Raw genomic sequence first — 16,011 nt, 5'->3', positions numbered from 1 at the left:
GTTAATGGCGGTTATGGAGAATCAAAGTGAGTCCTCAGCAAGAGGAAGAATGAGGGCTATGCATCCCATCTAGAAAACATGGGGCCTGCTAGTAGTCCTAAATTACCTTAATGCTTGACATCACATTTCATGAATCCAGGGGCACTCTGGTCAGGTCTCCCCACCGCGCTGGGCACTAACACATATTTCTAGAGTATCAGTGACATTGCTAGCTAGACTTTTTAGCTGATCCACACAAACTTCAAGCTGAACATCACCACAGCAAAATTTCATGGGGAACAACACCACAAAACTGTGAAGATTTTAAAATGTCTTCCCAAATAAAATTTAATAAGAACAACAAAACAACAGATGTTTAAGAGACATAGCAGAGAAAGAAGATAATGGCTTCGTTAGAACCTATTAACGCTTATTTTTCTGTATGAGTATGAGCTACTTTAAATTACTTTATACTCCCCTAAGTCAAAAATGCAAAACTGTAAGGATCAGGAAAAAATAGGAAAAGGAGACAGACCTCAGTACAGATTTCAGTATAAGCCACAGCATCTTTACTGAAATAAATTGTTTACAAGTGGGTCCTTGCCACTACAATGCAGAGGGCAAGCACACTTAAGACACTGTCTCTTCCCTGGGAGTGGTCTCTATGTTTCATCAAAAGAAGAACATCTTGAGATTTACAAGGACTGTCCTATACAATTCTTACATTTATTTATACTATACAAATACTGCAAGGTATATATTATGTGTACATAATTATAGGAGTTATTATATACTTAGAAAACAGCATACTATTGTTTAGAATGTATAATGAAGTTTTTTTAAAAAGTTTATTCTATTTAACATTCTTCTAGCTTAAAAAGATCGGGAGGGAGACAAACCATAAGAGACCCTTAATCTCACAAATCAAACTGAGGGTTGCTGGAGGGTGGTGGGGAGGGATAAGGTGGCTGGGTTATGGACATTGGGGAGGGTATCCGCTATGCTGAGTGCTGTGAAATGTCTAAGCCTGATGATTCACAGACCTGTACCCCTAGGAAAATAATACATTATATGTTAATAAAAATTTAAAATTCTATGTAACTTCCTAAAGATTGTTATCTGGTCTTCTCTATCAAAACAAATAGTATTCATATTCAAAATTACCTCTGCTCTACTGCTTGCTTCAGTATGACTCTGTTCTAACGTATGTTTTATATTTAATAGGATGGAAACAAAAAAAACTTAAAAAAAAAGAGAATAATCAACGTCCCCTCCATTATCATAAATTTGCAATGTTGCCACTAACAAACATAGTCCAAACCCAGAAGCTTACTTGACTTAAAAAGTCACAGAAAAATTAAATAAGTAACAGAAAAATTAAAATTAAGTAACAGAAAAATTAAATAAGTAACAGAAAAATTATTCAATAAATTGCTCATTGTTTCTATTCTTACTATCAAAGAATTTAATCAGTTTAATGATCATGTCATTCCCCCCACCCCCATACGGACTGATAACCTTTGACCACGCAAAACATGAACTTCAGTGTGAACCTGAACCGCTGCTGTTTCACTGTAACTTGCTGCTGTGTAGAACATGAGCCATGTGAGAGCTGACCTCTAAACATCTGTAGGAACTGGGACTTTTCGAGCCCAGCCATCCTTCAGTAAATGTCATCAGCTCTTCACTTCACAGCATTTCTGCGGACAGAGAGACCCACCTCAGGCTCAGGGCTAGCAGCTGCTCCTTTGACTTCAGAAGCTCCCCCACTTCAAAACTGGCATAGCCCAGGAAGCTTCGCTGAAAATAAGACAGAATGGTGTCCATTAACTTCAAAAGTCCTTAGTATCTTTGCTGTCACGCCAATCATACAAAATTAGAAGAATGAAATGTTGACTGCATGAGTCTGACAGATACTTCACTTGCAGAAATACAATCATAACTGACAGAGCTACGATAATCGAGCCTTCTAGTGGGGTGAAGTCCAAAGGTGCAAATGGTGACTTTTCCATTAAAAACAAAGAGACCAGGAGCCTAGAAAAGAACAAAATGTGTAACACCAAAGCCAGGACTTTTCTGCGAATTTTCTTCCCCTATGAAAACTGGGATAGAAGAAAAGATGATAAACTTTCAATATTTACCAATGCCGTCGTCGTTCTTATTAGAATTCCTCAAGTCACTGGCAGCGACAACTTTGTATTCCAGATATGAGTGAATCTGTTAGTTGGAGCTATTTTTATGTGGGACTCTGTACAAGTTATAAATAGAAATGCTGTATTTCTCCCCCATCATAGCAATGTTTAAAAGCATTTGTTTCCTTTGTTTTTTCTATACTAGCATGGGACAATTTCATTCCAATACACAAAACAGAAAGGTACTTACTCTGTTACATTTTCTAAAATTGCTTTTTTAACCTATCATACTGGCTTGGCTGTTGACTATCTACGAATATCTCCTTTCTACACTTTTTGACTCATAATGTAAAGAATAAAACTCCAAATTGGTTTTTCTTTTCCAGGAAACAAATCTTTCATCTCTTTTTAATATTCTGGGCTACTTCTGATTTAAAGTCACAATATTATGGTATACCATAAATAGTATTTCTCATTCTTCCCTCAAGGTCAAGAAGTAAACACGAAAATATCAAACCCATATCATCTAGGCCATTGCTGCCTTACATACTGTAATACTCTACAAGAAGTCAACTCACTACATTTTCCAGAGCATTCTCTCTTCATAGGTCTGTCTCAGGGCTGCCCTAGAATGAGAGCCTGGGCTTAAGGAGTCTAAGCACAATTGGGTCTTTTCAGCCGAAAGTGTGAGGTTATTTCATACACAATAGGCTGCGTCCACACTTAGTGATTATTAAGCAAAAGAAAGACATGCTTCACGTCAAATTTTTTCTCCCTTTTTTCAATTTAGAACTGTTTTAAGAAACTTAAAGGCAAACACTGGAAATACAACTCAGTTCTAAAGTTGGAGATGGCCTACACGTTAGCAAGGATAAACCCAATGAACTAACTTGAAACTCACAGAGCTAGCTTAGACACCAACTCACTGAAGCCAGAAGAGCATGAGACTAAATTATTAGGAGAAGGACGTCAGGTGAAAATACTATTTGTAGCAAAGCTCTGATGATACGTCAATGAGTGATGAAATGAGAGTAAGTCAAGCTAGAAAAAGAAGTCCAAGTGCTATATGAGTGAAGCATGAAGGGATTTAGGGTAACTTTTCAGCAAATGGTAGAGTAAAACCTGGGAGAGATCCAGATGAAGAGAAGCATTAATGTCACCTCATGAGCGATAACTACTAGACCATCCTTTTCAAGCACCCCTTCCCCATTCCCTATTTCTTACCCTGTTGTATTTTTCTCTATTGGCACTTATCACCATAGGACATATTATTTTTTTATACATATACATATTACATACATATTTTTTTTCTTTGCTTATTTTGTAACTCCTTTGAAAATAATCAAGATTTGAAGCTCCACAAGGAGCCTTGTTTTGTTTTCTCACAAACTCCTACTGCCTAGTGCACAGTAGGCATGTGATAAATTTTTGCTGACAATAAATGAATGAACGACTGGCATAAAAACTAGCTTTCAAGTTAGTCACTCTATTAGATATAGATATCAGAATGTTCTTTCCACAGGTATTTACAAAGTACTATAATTTGCTGAAATGTGGGAAATGAAAACAATTTTAACTTGCAGATTGTATATTGTAGTGAATTTCATTGTAGCATGTGGTAGTTAAGCATGTCTATCCCACTTCTTCTTTCCCTGATTATCAGAGTTTTTAAATCACTCTTTATTCTCAAAGAAAACTCTTTAACTGATGAGAGATTTCATGATGCCTCAAAATTTTCAATGATTTTCTCTCTGCCTATTGAAATGTCAAAGGTATGGATGGTTTTGGAGTGAATAAAACAGACTATACATGTCATGATGTTACTGAGGTCTTTTCATCAATAAAAGAGACAAATGCCCCAGTGTGGAATGTAGCAATGAGAGACAGGTGGAGTGGCTATTTTCAGACATGAGCTACACACACCCCATGAGGCACAGCTGCCTGTAGAGTTGTGACCACAGCCGCTGAATGTCTCCTCTGTCCACCAGATCAGGGGCTGCTATGGAAGCAGGACTCTGGCTGGTCCATCTCTGAGCCATGCCCAGTGCTCAGAACAGAAGGGCTGCCTCGTATGCCTACTGCCTCATTGTACGTGTTTGCAGGGGACCAAGGAAAATGCCCATGGGTCTAACTTTTTTATCATAACTGGCAGCCACAGCCTTCATCTCAAAAGATAGCAAGAGATTTTACAGAAATCATACAATGTGTTAGAAACTAATTTAGGTAATGACATTATAGCACTGTGTTATGAAAACTTGTCAAACCCAAGGAGGTGTTATTTAGATATAAATATTATCTTTTTTATTCTACAGATAACTGTACATGGTGACTATGTGTGGCATAAAGGACATTAATGAAATCCCTGAAGACAGTGGGACATGAAACACTAACAATGGCTTTGCCTCTATATTTACTTTCTGGTAGGTGTTTTTTGTATTTGCTTGATGTCAACATAAATAAAACACATCATTCATTTACACGGATATCTACCGGACTCCTGTAAAAGAATGAATTAGAAGGAAACAGTCTTCTCTGTTTCTGAAACCTAAATCCCCATGGAGGGAAAAGAGCACACTAATGCTAATATAAGAGAGTAACTGAATATAAAGCTATTTTATCTTTGCTGTCACTGTAATCATGACCATGGAATATCAGAGACATCTTTAAAAAATTTTAAGTCTCAAATATAACTCAAGGAACAAGCTTTCCCATCTTGTCGTCAGTGCTGTTTCTAAAATACTCATCTTAAAGGTTCTAAACTGGGAGGTCTAGTATCAGTGGAAAAATGTGAAAGACAAACAAAAAAATTAAAGTCTCACTGGAGTTGGAGCTCAGAGGTCTGGAGTGTCATGTTAAATGTTATTCTGTCAAAAAAATGGAAATATGGGCATTTAAATCACTTCTCCCAGCCCCCAAACAGGCTATCCACTAATGGGTATTGTCAGGCCTTATTTCTCTGTCTTCTTGCTTGCAGATCTGTGGTCTTGAATGAGTTACTTCATCATTCCCCGTCATAACTGCTATAGGGAAAAGTTGCATGTGATAACTCTATCTTTCGCATAGTTACTGTTATAAGAATCAAAGTAAGCCAGGCAAAGCTCTTGGTACATTGCTGGGAAAAACAGGAAGTTAAAGGAGTTAACTAGCTTACACATGGTCCCAGAACTAGTTAATATGCAGATGCCAAGTTGGAATCCAGGTTTCCTGCTTTTTAGTCTAGCATTCTTTTATCCCCATTACACTGGGCTTTATTTCCAGGACAGGTGGCAATTCTCTCTCCTTCTGCCAGGCTCTCTGCCTGCTCAACATGGGTCTCTGGCCTTTTTTACCTGATCAGGAGAGAGCGACACTCATGATGATCATTCTGGGTGCAAGCGCCCAGAGCAGATGATCATTGAATTGCTTCCTACGTAATTTTAATCTCTCACCTGGCTGGAGAGTGATAGCAAGCAGGGGGAAAAAAAAAAAAAAGTTGGGGCATCTGCTTCAATCCCAGTTCCTCTCTATAGGGAGTGTACAAATAAACAGTTTATCCTACCCGCCCTTGCAGGGACTCTAAGCAAGTCACAAGTATTCAGATTGCTTCTGGGGTTGCACAGGTCTCTGCAGCAGGCCCTCAGTGGTCCCTGGTTGGGCTGTACTATATAAGGAGCCACAAGATGTACAACTCTGTACACCTTGCTGTGAGCTGGCCTACCCTCTGTCACCTATGTTCATCTCGCAAAGCCTCTAATCAAAATAGAGGGTTCTTGTATACCACAATTTCCAAGAGACTCCCAAGTTTTACCAAGTACTGTGTAGAACTGTACAATCCAATGGTGAACCATTGATTCAAGCACGAGGCTTATGGCCACTCTGAATTGAGATGTGCTGTATGCATAAAATACACATCACATTTATACAACATGGTATTTAAAAAGAGTGTGAAACACAGCATTGCTAATTTCTTGTATTGATTACATTTTGAAATGATTACATTTTGTGTATGTTGGGTTCAACAAAATACTAAAATTCATCTTGCCTGTTCCTTTTTTAATTTTTTGAAAGCATGGGCTGCTAGAAATTTTGAAATTATATATGTGGCACACATTTGTGGCACACACAATATTTCCATGGAAAAATGCTGGCTTAGAGGTTAAATGAATATATCAATAATACTTTGACCTATTCTTATAAAACTATCTACAAGAACTGTGGTACAAGTCTGAAAGGCCTTGGAAGAGCCGGAGTTGATAGCATGAGGCTCATACACAACATGCCCTACATGTAACTCACAGGATAGTCCTTTTTTCATAGTCCATGTACTTCTTCTTCAGTGACAACCCTAACAGATATGGTTCCACTGTTTCCCATCAAATAGGGAAAGAAGATACATGAACTACTCACACTGAAAAAAAAAAAAAATCAGAAGGACAAAAAAGAGACTTGGGAGGAAATCTATTAAAAGTGGACAAACGGTCGAAAGAAAACATTAAAAAGCATTTTAGGGTAAAGTTGTATATTTAAAAATTACATCTTTACTAGGAATATACCTCAAAAGGTCTCAGCACATATTGGTATCTCCTTCCCTAAGACATCAACAAAAGGTCTGGATGTATCCAATAGATGTTGCTTAAGAATGCAAAGAAATGTATAGAACATATTTGAATTATTTATAATAAAACTATTTATAATAATCATTTTTTAAATCAGAGTAGTCAAGAGCTAGAGTTCTTAGCAGGTTGTAATGGCAGAGCCAAGTCTGGGCCAAGAGCTAAAACTCTCAGACCAAAGAAATATTTTGAGGATTAAGTGATGAGATATAAATTAATCAGGGCTCCATAACAGGTGCTTAAGATGTGGTGATTCTTCTCTATCCACAATATTGTGTACTCTGAGGGTATTAGAATGCCAGGACCTGTGGACTTGTTCTTATTTAGGCTCATTTTTACTACACTTGAGACTTAGGTCTATAATATAATTGCCATTTTATCAAGTTCTGATGTGTCAAAAAGTGTACTAGATTTTTACATATTATTAAGATTTATATACCATTGCAATTTTTTTTAGATGCCCCCTTTCATTTTGGTGGTTCTAAAAAACTTAAGATGGTTGGCAAACCAAAATCATGGTATGCTTTCTAACTCATTCAATACAGATATCATAATCTACTAGTTTCTAGACACAAAGCTAGGGTTATTAGAGTGAACAAAATAAGGGGCACCTGGGTGGCTCAGTGGGTTAAAGCCTCTGCCTTTGGCTCAGGTCATGATCTCAGGGTCCTGGGATCGAGCCCCGCATCAGGCTCTCTGCTCAGTGGGGAGCCTGCTTCCCCCCAGCCCCTGCCTGCCTCTCTGCCTACTTGTGATCTCTGTCTGTCAAAAAAACCAAAACAACAACAACAAAAAAATCACTTTAAAAATAAATAAATAAATAAATAAATAAATAGGCTCTTTGCTCTTACAGAGTTTAACATGTAGGAGGAGTGTGCAGACATTACCAATATCTAATACCTATTTGGCTCACTTTTCATTACTAATAGCACCTTGATTTTGTTCCAATGGGAACTGACCCAGATTCTCTTCTGCTTGGGCACTCCTGTCTTCTTAGTGATAGGTACACAGCAATATACCAACTGAAATTTCCCCAAAAGTGATTGATTCCCAGAATTGAAGGAAAAAGATCAGCTGCCATTCATCCTTCAGTGTTTTGCCCACCTGGACTGTGACTTCTGAAGGTTCAATGTTTAGACTGGACAATACTCTAACAAAGGAGGAGCTGGAAGGTAGATAGAACCTGGTTGCTCAAAGTCATTTTTTGAGTAGCTACGGCCTTGGATCATTACTGCAGATCTTTTTCTAACATGATAAAAATGAGTCTGTTACTTCTAAGCTACTGTTTGTCAGGCGACTTGGTTCTGAATGCATTCCTAACTAATTCAACAGACATGTCACAGGATGTCAATTGAGAATTTTCTTTTGATCCAGGCTGAGTCTTTGTCAAAGACAGTATCCCAAATACACCATGGTATCAGTTCAGAGAACCTCCAGTGCTTGGAGCTAGCAACCTTCTCACAATGCTTCAGAAGAAGCCAATTTAAGGGTGCCTGGATGGCTCACTCGGTTGAGTGTCTGACTCTTGATTTTAGCTCAAGTCATGATGTCTCTGCCATGATAGTGGGAAAACAGCATAAATGAACATATTCAGAACAGACAGTTGGTGAATGTGGCCACCAGGCTATAGTTTATAGACCTCTGTCTCCTGGGGATCTCTTAATCAGTGCCAATTGGAATATAGTTGAGAAAGTGGTATGTTTAAATGTCTCAAATTGTCCTATCATTAAGAACACTGGCATTTTTTTTCAGTAATTACTTTTAAGCTGTTTTCAATTCACTCAATATTATAAAATTTTCAAATACAAAATTGCATTAAATACAATATGTGTTCAGTATTAAAGCTAAATAAAAAAAAAAACCCTCAATATGGACTCTGTTACCATGGGTACCACTTTGACTTTTAAAAATTTATTCATGGGACTTGGGTGGCTCAGTCAGTTAAGCATCTGACTCTTGATTTCAGCTCAGGTCATGATCTCAGGGTCATGAGATGGAGCCCTGTATCAGGCTCCGTGCTCTCCTCCCGGAGTCTAAGTGAGATTCTCTCCCTCTGCCCCTCCTCCTGCTTATGTGTGCATACATTCTCTCTCTCTCTCTCTCTCAAATAAATGAATAAATCTTTTAAAAAAAATATTTTCTTTATTTATTTGTCAGAGAGACAGCACAAGCAGGGGGAGTGGCAGGCAGAGCAGGCAGAGAAAGAAGCAGGCTCCTGGCTGAGCAAGGAGCCCAATGTGGGACTCGATCCTGGGACCATGGGATTATGACCTGAGCCAAATGCAGACGCTTAACGACTGAGCCACCCAAGCATCCCAATAAATGAATAAATCTTAAGAAAAAAAAAAGTCAATGGTCTTTTTGGTCTATTAGTAACATGACATGGCCAGTTGATGTAAAGGTAGTGTTGGAAGAGAGGGAAGGTGAGCATTTCAGGAGATGCACTATTTAGGAAATGAGGCCAATCTCTTCATTCTATCACATCCAGGAAAACACCTCAAAGTCAGAGGAGTCAGTCAGAGTCCCCTCTGAATGGGGACTAGAGAATTATTCAACCTGTACCCAGGGAAAAAAACGAGAAGGTCCTGATAGGCATGAGAGAACACAAAGTGCCCTATTCCTTCTCCACGATCAAATGCAGAGATGGCTGACATTCTTCTCCATCAATTCAACTCAAGCTTTGGTGCATTTAGTGGAGGGCCCCCTTGGCAGGTTTAGATGGCCGCTGTTGCCAGTGATGAAATGATCGGTACGTAAGACAATGCTGCACACAAAAACTGGAAGAAGGTTGTCAACTGCCTGTAGGATTGCGGGGAGTTTCCCATAGGCCTTACAGTTGGCTCAGTCCCATGACCTCTTTAGACCCAACATTTTTCTAGGCTTTTTCAACCTCTCTGTACGGATCCCAGGGACTCAGCCTGCTGGGCTCTCCCTCAGGAGTTGCCACCACCTACTCCAGGCTTTTCTAAGCAAAAAGCTTGTTTTTCTCTTCCTGCTCTTGCAATTTCTAAAAGCTGCGATATGGCGGTGCTGACGCAGCGGGAAAACCCTTGTAGGGTTTTGCAACACCGGACTGCACTTTGGCGGCAGCTTCTGTGTGGACCAGTGTTACAGTATAGCAGGAAGCAGAAAGCAGCACAGACCCGTGGCTAGTTTGTTCTCTGCCTCCTTCCCGAAGCCGGAGAGCTCAAGTCTGCGATTTCCCTAGCCTTCTGTTGGTCCAGGAATGCTGGCTCTGAGTTGCCTCTTGGCTACCTGCAGGGCAATTTCTAGACTTGTCTCTAGCAGGCTAAAGTAAATATGAATCCATTTGAGGGTGATTTCCCAGAGACAAGGAATGACTTCCATATAATTCACCAAATATGTGACAGTGCCCCCTTCCGTTGTCACACCCTGTTAATTTAACTCAATTTCCTTTGTCGGTGATCAGAAAACAGAAGGTCAGTGGAAAGCCAAAAGATCAACTTAGAAGGGATGCATGTGCCCTTCGGAAACATAAGAAACACTTACCCCAACCTCTGGCAGGGGATCCTTATGTTCAGGTAGGACACTGGTTCGAACCTACAGAGAAGAACAAACATTCTCCGTGTGATTTTGAAATAGAAACCAGTGCAGAAGCTTCACACAGGTGCTGGTGTCATTTTCCATCCCAGGCAATGATTCAAACTCTGGGGTTAATCATTACTGAAGGCACCTGGGTGTACCACCTGCTGCGGTACGGCAAAGCTGCCCTTTTATCATCGCTAAGCTTCCTGATTTTCCTAAGTAGACAGAACTGCCCGGTCCTCACCCCATCACTCCTCACCCAATACAGAGATATCTAGGCTTAAGGTGAATCACCTTTAATCTCCTCAAAAAGCAGCCCTCATTCCATATTCAAGGGGAAGGAGAGAGTTGTTATAGAGAAAGTCATTCCATGCAAGCTCAATAAATATTTATTCTCCAAATGAGCACCAAAACCCACAGTCTTTATAGGATATTCCTCCCACTTGAGAGTTCTGGGCCAAATTGTCAGATACCATTACCTAAATTCATTTGAAAACTAATTCTTAGCTGGGGGAGAGGGAAATAATGTAAAATAATCAGTCATCTGGGGAAGCTTTTCATATGTTTGAAAGTGTTCCAAGTGAAATATCAACTCCTTAGATGATAAGTAGGCATATATCTTCCACTGAGCAGTGATCCTTAATCCTGGCTGTACGTTAGAGCTACCTGGGGACCTTTCAAACTCCTGGTGCTCTCTCCTGCCCCCAGATATTGATTCTAATGTACAGCTGAGTCGATGTTTCTCTAAGAAAAAAAAAATGTTTCAAATGAAAAGGAATCACGACGATCTTTCTCACTTAAGGAAAAGCTAGTAAAAGCAAGAAACACCTAAAACCTAAATCTAGTGTATCTTAATTTGAAGTAAGGATTAGATAAACACATTAAAGGAATACAGGGCAATAGACAAGCATACTCTGTTTAACTGGAGAACAGAGGAAAGGGGGGATGGCTGGGAAGAGAGGAACCCTAGGCACACGTGTTCGATCAATAGTTCAGGGGGTCATTTTCACAAAATCCCTTTGGAGGTGCAACACTGCCAATCATAATTCTCTTGAAACCTTTTAAGTCCTGACATACCTGACTATACCTGGTCAATTCTCTCAGGTGGAAGGGATACTTATAATATGGCTCATAATGTCAGAAGACTTGAACTAGCTCCTTAGGGTCTGCTCATCATTAACACAGTTTCCACTTCTTGGAAAAAGCCTTAAGCCATGGGTAAAACACAGCATTTTAACTTCCAGTTTAATGCTCTTTCTTTGTGTCTTTATGACAGATCCAGCACTATCACTTGCACAATTTGTCAGTCATTATGACTCAGAATTGTTCACCAGAGCACAAAATAAATGACAGGAGAGATCCCAACAGAGTAAACAACACAATTTGCAGAACACTCTCAACTCAGGATTTCACGACAGCGCTCACTGGCTGAGAACATTTGCAGTGTGGTAGCTGCATTAATGTTCTTTGGTCCAGAATGTTCAGACGTACCATTCAGTCTCATTATCTGAAAATCATTAGCTGGCCTCAAAGGATGAGGAATCTACGTATCAACAGGGGAGACTGTAAAGGACCATAGAGTGTGTGCATATATATGATCTCGATCTCTCTTTCTCTCTCTCTCTCTCACACACACACACACTATACACTTTCTGTCTCTCTCTCTGTTTCTCTGTCTCTGTCTCTCTCTCTCTCTTTATATATGTATATCCTTATGTTTGTGTAAGACACTGGGTTCAAACCCATAGAGAAAAACAAACATTTTCTGTGTGATTTTGAAATAGAAACCAGAGAGAAAAAGAGAGTGAGAGAGAGGGAAAGAGAGGGACTAGTTCCCCCCCTTATCCACAGTTTCACTTTCCATGGTTTCATTATTACCCACAGTCAACCACCAAATATAATATAATGATATAATGTTGTGTGATATAATGTTAAATAGGGTAGAATGATATTGACAATTACTGCAATATGGTCGTTACATTTATATTGATTTTTATCAGAACACTTATTCTTTACAAATAAACTGTTTCAGAGGAAAAAAGAGATTCTTAACACAAAGTTGTATACTATGAAAAAATCTGAAGATATCCATGGACTAGTTTGCCATTTCCAATGCGTGTACATGTGTGAAGGAGAGAGGGAGAGAGAATGAACTTCCCTTTACATAATACAAGTATTTTTAAAAACTACATGGATGTCACATTTTCCTAAATCAAGGCATGCTTAAAACTAGCAAAGATTCTGATTTAGAGGAATTGAAAAACAAAACTTTTATAAACCAATTTTAAATTTTTATAAAGTCAGATTTTTACATGCAACATTTGTTTAAGATAGTCTATATGGATAGGTCTAAAACTTTTAAATTTAAGGTCAATGCTACAGATGTGTGGTATATTGGTTACACATTGATGATGCTTTTTCTTGCATAATCTATATCCCTCATTAGAGTGAACACATACTAGGTGGCAAGCACTGGGTTTGTCAGTAAGTAAAGTCCCGTTTCTTCCCTTTGGGACTTCATAGACTAGTGAGTGGGACAAATATATGAATAAATCCGGTACAAAGTAATACATACTATTATGGAAATGTGAGCATTTTTCTGTGGGCATTCAGAGTAAGAAATAAATCAGACTGTGAATGTTAGGAGAGACTTCACAGAAGAAGTAGTCTGGGTTTTGAAGGATGAGTAGGAGCTTTAGGCAAGGAAGATCACGACAACAAAACAAACAGGGTGTTGTATCATGGGCATGTGTCATGGAGTTGCAAAATGGCATTTGTGTTTGGGAATGATTGAGTATTCTGATAACAGCATAACAGGGGTCCTCTGGGGAGATGGCAAGAGTTAAATATGTTTGGGGAGAGATGTTGGGGCCATTTGGTATCTATCATGTTACAGAAATGGGACTTTATGCAATTCATAAGTGATAGGAAATCATGCAAGACATTTGAGTAGAGAAGTGACATTATCAGAGCCCCCCAAAGCATCCCAACTCTGTCCTGAGTCATAGTGGGAGAATTATTTAACCTCTTTATGCCGGTTGCCTTTTGTCTTTACGTTAGCTATCTTTAGCATAGGGTACTAACAGACCTCATAGGTTGTTGTAGAATGTCTTTTCAGCACTTGGAATAGTAACTGACACTGAGAGGGGAAGAAAGGAGGGAGTGAAAGAAAAGGGAAGAAGAAAGAGGAAATGGGAGCAGAGGGAGAAAAAGAAAGGGGAAAGGAGGAGGGAGAAGACAGGGAAAAAGCAGAGGGTAGAGACGGCTGGAGGAATATGTCACTGGAAAAAAAAAAAAGAAAGAAACAAAAAACAACCCTGGACAAATTTAGATGAGGCCTCTTGATGAGGAAGGGGTGAAGCCATGGCTGTCACTGTAACATGTGGAATATTCCAGTTCATGGCAGTGTCAGGCCTCCTGAGATTTACTGGCTTTCTTTTGGAATTCATTTTCCCTTTTTTGGTCTTATTAGCAGTACTTCTCCCTGGTTTTCTTTATCATACCCCACCCCCCATCCTTCCTGGAACATAAGAATGTCTGCCGGACTACACATTTAAAGTTCTTATAACTTCTTCTTGTCTAGACTTTCATGATATCAAATAAAGAAAGATCACTTAACAGAAGTGATGATATAGATTATATTTTCCATCTTGAATATTTCTTAAGTTTCTTGTAAAACGATTTCATTTCTTTTTTCCATAAGCTGAAACGTCTAGATACTAAAATTACTTTGAAAAGTGAAGAAAAACAAAATATCAGGTAGCATATAGTGACTTATATTCAATCTTTCATAAAATCCCTATAGACTAGTTCATAAACCTTAATGGTTCCCTAAGCCATAAGTCACCCCTGCAATGGATGAATATAGCACTCTAGAACTCTAACCCGGGGAGAAACACTCCTTATTTTAGCCAGCCTTTTTACAAAGACCATGGGCACCGCTGCCCAGAGCATAGGACGATGGTGGGAACTGCTATATTCTTCATAGGTGAGAAGAATGCCATGCACCCTTGAGTATCGAGATCCAGAAAAGGGGAGGGCCATGCTGCCATGACTCTGTGCACCAGGGTGTCCATGCCTGGGCCTTGTGCAAGTGCATCTCCTCACTGTTCAGGGAGGAAGGAGAAACTTTTTCCTTGGAAGGGCTCAGCTGGAAGGCAGAGGGGATGGTGTTGCAGTGGTGCTCCAACACCCTCCGGGCAGGGAAAAGAGCCCAGATCTTTTTCTTAGACCACTGTCACATCTGATGGGGCCTCTGATAATGAATGCATCATTGAAGCACAACTTTTTCTCTAATAAAAATGTTACTCCAATTCTCTATGTATCTCAAATTGGAATATATAATTTCATAACATTTACTTGTTCCACATGGAATGAGACACCAAACTGCCTTCATATTCAAACATGTGGAAACCTGATGGGGACAGAAATGTTTAGCCCCCTTCCATTAATTTGGGGGGAGGATGCTTCTCAGTTAGGACTATATGCCTAGGGTGCCTTGTTTTGAGAAACAGCCATGTAACGTGTTCTCACCAATAGAATATATGTGTAAGTGATGTTTGCTGCAACCAAACTGGACTTTTCAGAAGTGGATGGTGTATGTCCTCTCCACTGTCTCTCTCTCCTTGCAAGGAGTCCAGCCATTGGCAGACTGCAGAGCTGTAGGCGAGAGAAAGCCATCTGGCAAGCATCGCTCCCAGTATTAGATTATTAAATGACTGCATCAGTTTGCTACTGCTATGTAACAAATTGCCACACACTTAGCTGCTTCAAACAACATCCACTTATTAACTCACATGCTATATATAGGTCAGCAGTCCAGGCCTCATGTGTCTGTTTCTCTGCCTTGGTCTGACAAGGCTGCATCCTCATCTGGAGGCTTGTCTAGGAAAAGGTCTGCTTTCAACTTCTGCAGGCTGTGAGCCGAATTCAGTTCTTTGCAGCTCTAGGACCAAGGTTCCCCCTTCCCATCTGGGAGCCGCTATCAACTCTGGAAAGACATCCTTATTCTACGCCATGTGACTTCCTCCACCTTGAAGTCCAGCAACAGATAACCTACTTTGCACTAAGTTCTTCTCACACTTCGTATATCTGGCTTCAGGATCCACTCTCTTTTAAAGGCTTACCTCATTTGGACAGATTCTCCCTGCCACCCCCCCAAGATCATCTCCCTTTCTTAGGCAACTTTGCCATGTACCATGACCTAATCACAGAAGTATGTCTCAGGGACTAGAATGTGTACAATGTGAGGCAGCAATCCTGGGGCCGTTGTACAATTCTACCCACCACAATGGTCAAGAAATAAGCTTCCTCTGTGCTAAAACACTGAAATTTGAATGTTTACATTTGTTTCAGCAGCCAGCATAATTTAGAGTCTCCATTTTTTTTTTTATTTTTCAAGATTTTTTAATTTATTAGACAGAGAGAGAGATCACAAGTAGGTAGAGAGGCAGGCAGAGATAGAGGGAGAAGTGGGCTCCCCACCAAGTAGAGAGCCTGATTCGGGGCTTGATCCCAGACCCTGAGATCATGACCTAAGCTGAAGGCAGAGGCTTAAGCCACTGAGCCACCCAGGTGACCTGTCTCCATTTATTTTAAATAAAAATTTGGATTCCATTTATGGCTCTGAAGAAATAAAGCAAAATAACTCATTAAATCCTAATTCACTCTTTTAATGTCAGCAGACTTGTGTTAACTACTTATTGTGATCCAGTGACTATTACAAACACTGGCAATCTCAGAGATTTAAGGAAACAAGGTAT

At 39.7% G+C, this 16,011-nt stretch overlaps 1 protein-coding gene across 6 annotated transcripts in view; it reads right to left on the bottom strand.

The window, feature by feature from the left end:
- INPP4B (inositol polyphosphate-4-phosphatase type II B) overlaps positions 1-16,011 on the bottom strand; it is an 807,880-nt gene that overhangs the window by 249,206 nt on the left and 542,663 nt on the right. For 5 of the 6 annotated variants that reach the window (XM_032857097.1, XM_032857105.1, XM_032857119.1 and 2 more), the window contains 2 exons: positions 10,214-10,264; positions 1,700-1,779 (listed from right to left, as the gene is read on the bottom strand). In XM_032857097.1, coding sequence (XP_032712988.1) covers positions 1,700-1,779; positions 10,214-10,264 — 131 coding nt within the window. Of the gene's footprint in view, positions 1-1,699; positions 1,780-2,120; positions 2,209-10,213; positions 10,265-16,011 lie in introns of those variants that run through there. The other variant, XM_032857121.1, reaches the window with a different exon arrangement.

Source organism: Lontra canadensis, unplaced genomic scaffold (genome assembly GCF_010015895.1).
Source record: "Lontra canadensis isolate GAN:19392208 unplaced genomic scaffold, GSC_riverotter_1.0 scaffold1, whole genome shotgun sequence".
NCBI lineage: Eukaryota > Metazoa > Chordata > Mammalia > Carnivora > Mustelidae > Lontra > Lontra canadensis.
This window is presented reverse-complemented; position numbering and strand designations above follow the sequence as displayed.